General features: G+C 43.1%; 1 protein-coding gene across 1 annotated transcript in view; it reads left to right on the top strand.

Annotated features, from left to right (window-relative positions):
* Positions 1 to 2358, top strand: part of usp24 (ubiquitin specific peptidase 24) — a 70762-nt gene that overhangs the window by 54843 nt on the left and 13561 nt on the right. Inside the window, exons 39-41 of the mRNA XM_015389470.1 lie at positions 248 to 398; positions 500 to 595; positions 674 to 777. Of these exons, the coding sequence (XP_015244956.1) occupies positions 248 to 398; positions 500 to 595; positions 674 to 777 (351 nt within the window). The remainder of the gene's footprint in view (positions 1 to 247; positions 399 to 499; positions 596 to 673; positions 778 to 2358) is intronic.

Here is a 2358-nt window from a genome sequence, read left to right on the forward strand (position 1 = left end):
ATATCGGATATCGGCCAAAATCCCAATATCGTGCATCCCTAGTTCATACAGTTCTTTAAGAATTTAATGTTTATGAAGGTAATCTGCTGGATTATATTCAGGGATGGCAGATTAGGTTACAGCAGACAGTTTGTTACGAGATACTTTTGCCAGGATGTGTGTCTGTGTCAATCAATTAAAGCAGAAGATTTTTTTTTTTACACACAGTAAGTGGAAACAAACAGCTTAATCTTTTTATTTTTGCCAGGTCCGCCCCCTCCTCCCCTGATGTGTCCCCTCAGTCCTCTCCTCGGCCCCCTAGGGCCAACAACGACCGCCTCACCCTCCTGACCCGCCTGGTCCGCAAGGGCGAGAAGAAGGGCCTCTTTGTCGAGAAGATGCCAGCCAGCATCTTCCAGGTGAAGTAGCTTAGAGGCTCGCATCTAACCCAAGGTTTATCCCTGGAAGCAGAGCGGTTGGAGGCCTTGATGGTAAGATCTGCTCCTTGTTTGCTCTGCAGATGGTTAGAGACGAGAACCTGAGGTTCATGAGAAACAGGGACGTCTACAACAGCGACTACTTCAGCTTCGTCCTCTCCCTGGCTTCAGTCAATGCGGTATGTGTCCAATACGGTGCTGTAGGAAACGACCGCAATGATTCAACGTCACAAACGTCATTTAAAACCTTTTCACAGACAAAACTGAAGCACCAAGACTACCAGCCTATGGCCAAAGAAAGCCTCCAGCTGGCTGTTCACTTCCTCTTCCACACCTACCTGCACACCAAAAAGAAACTCAGGTAATCAGCATCAGGACGCATCAACACAGAGAGCATGAAAACTACCCAGGACTTTGCAGAAGAACTGATCAGATACTCATCTCTGTAACTATTGAAAGTTTGGTTTAATGTTTTTGCATTTAGCAGACGCTTTTATCCAAAGTGTCTTACAGTAGAGACAATTTTACCGTTATCATCAATTTGAGAAGAAGTTATCTAGAGGAAAAATCTCTAGTCAGAATCGGTGACAGCAAAGAGATAGAGGGAAGTTAGGAAGAGTTGCAGAGGAGTACAGGGCTATGGGTAAAGCCTGGTTTATGCTCAGAAAGCAGGGAAGTCTGCGCCTGTTGCAGTAGTTTTCTGTTACATTGATGAAATGATAGAAACAGGATAAAGGACTCTTTCTGTGGTGGACGTGTTTCTGATGGGAGGAGCTGATGGAGTCATGAGGAACCAAACAGGAAGTGACATCATCAGAGCTGAGCTCTCTAACCCTGAAATCCCACATCCACCATCACCAGCGTTCCTCGGTGGGATTTATAGTTTTAGGATTTGGGGAAAAAATGGAAGAAATTTCTCATCCCTGCATCAGAGCGCCACCTGTTGGATCTATGAATGGTTTTCTATGCTTGCAACCAAACTAGCAGCAGCAGTGGAGTTTGGAGATGGAATCCACTTCTTAGATCTATCTTTGCTCTCCTCTAATTCATCCAGAAGTTCTGCCCTTTCTCTCCCTCCCAGCTAGGTGGTGGGCTGCATATTTAGCCTTCCCTGGAAACGCCTTTCCAGATTTTTATTTTTTGACAACCTCTCATTACAAAGCAAGCATGCAGGCAATCCTTACCCATTGATAATGAAAGCATCAGCTATCTTCCTTTTTGCCTTTGGAATCCATGGCCTGAGACACCCGCGGGTTTGTTAGCCTGACACCGCGCCGCGCTGGTTGCAAGTTATGACGATTCTATGGCTATGACGCAAATTATTGTTTAAATTTATTTATTATACAAATGTTTACAGCATTGGAAAACAGTGATTTTTTGTTACCTCCTGCACACCATATTAAAACAAACAAAAACAAATCAATTTTCATAAATTTTTGATAAAGCTCCAGGCAGCCGCAAGGGGGACGCTAACCCCCAGGATAGGAGATGTTCTTTGAAGAGATGGGTATTTAGGAGTTTCCTGAAGATAGACCTGGACAGTGCTGTTCTTGTAGCGCTTGGTAGGTCTTTCCACCATCTTGGAACAACACATGAAAACAGACTGGATTGTCTTAAGCTCCTTAAAGTTGTAGGGAAATCATATTTAAATCTCAAATCATTCTGGCTTAAACATGTTTATAAATGTGCTCTTTATCAGACGATATTGTTCCCAAATATAGAAAATTTAGATTTTTAAAAAATCCTGTCTTAAAATCTGTGTTTTTTCTCGTTATCTTCTGCAGGCCAGTTAGTTCTACGTCAGCCTGAACACATAAATTCAGCCAATCATATATCAACGGTCATCTGTCAATCAAATGTTTTTGGTCATAGCATCTTGATTCATGCGTCGCAGCTAATATACGCAACGGTTGAAACCAGAATCCTTTCCTTTCCCATTGAG

The sequence above is a fragment of the Cyprinodon variegatus genome, unplaced genomic scaffold, assembly GCF_000732505.1.
Source record: "Cyprinodon variegatus isolate N-32 unplaced genomic scaffold, C_variegatus-1.0 Scaffold461, whole genome shotgun sequence".
Lineage (NCBI taxonomy): Eukaryota > Metazoa > Chordata > Actinopteri > Cyprinodontiformes > Cyprinodontidae > Cyprinodon > Cyprinodon variegatus.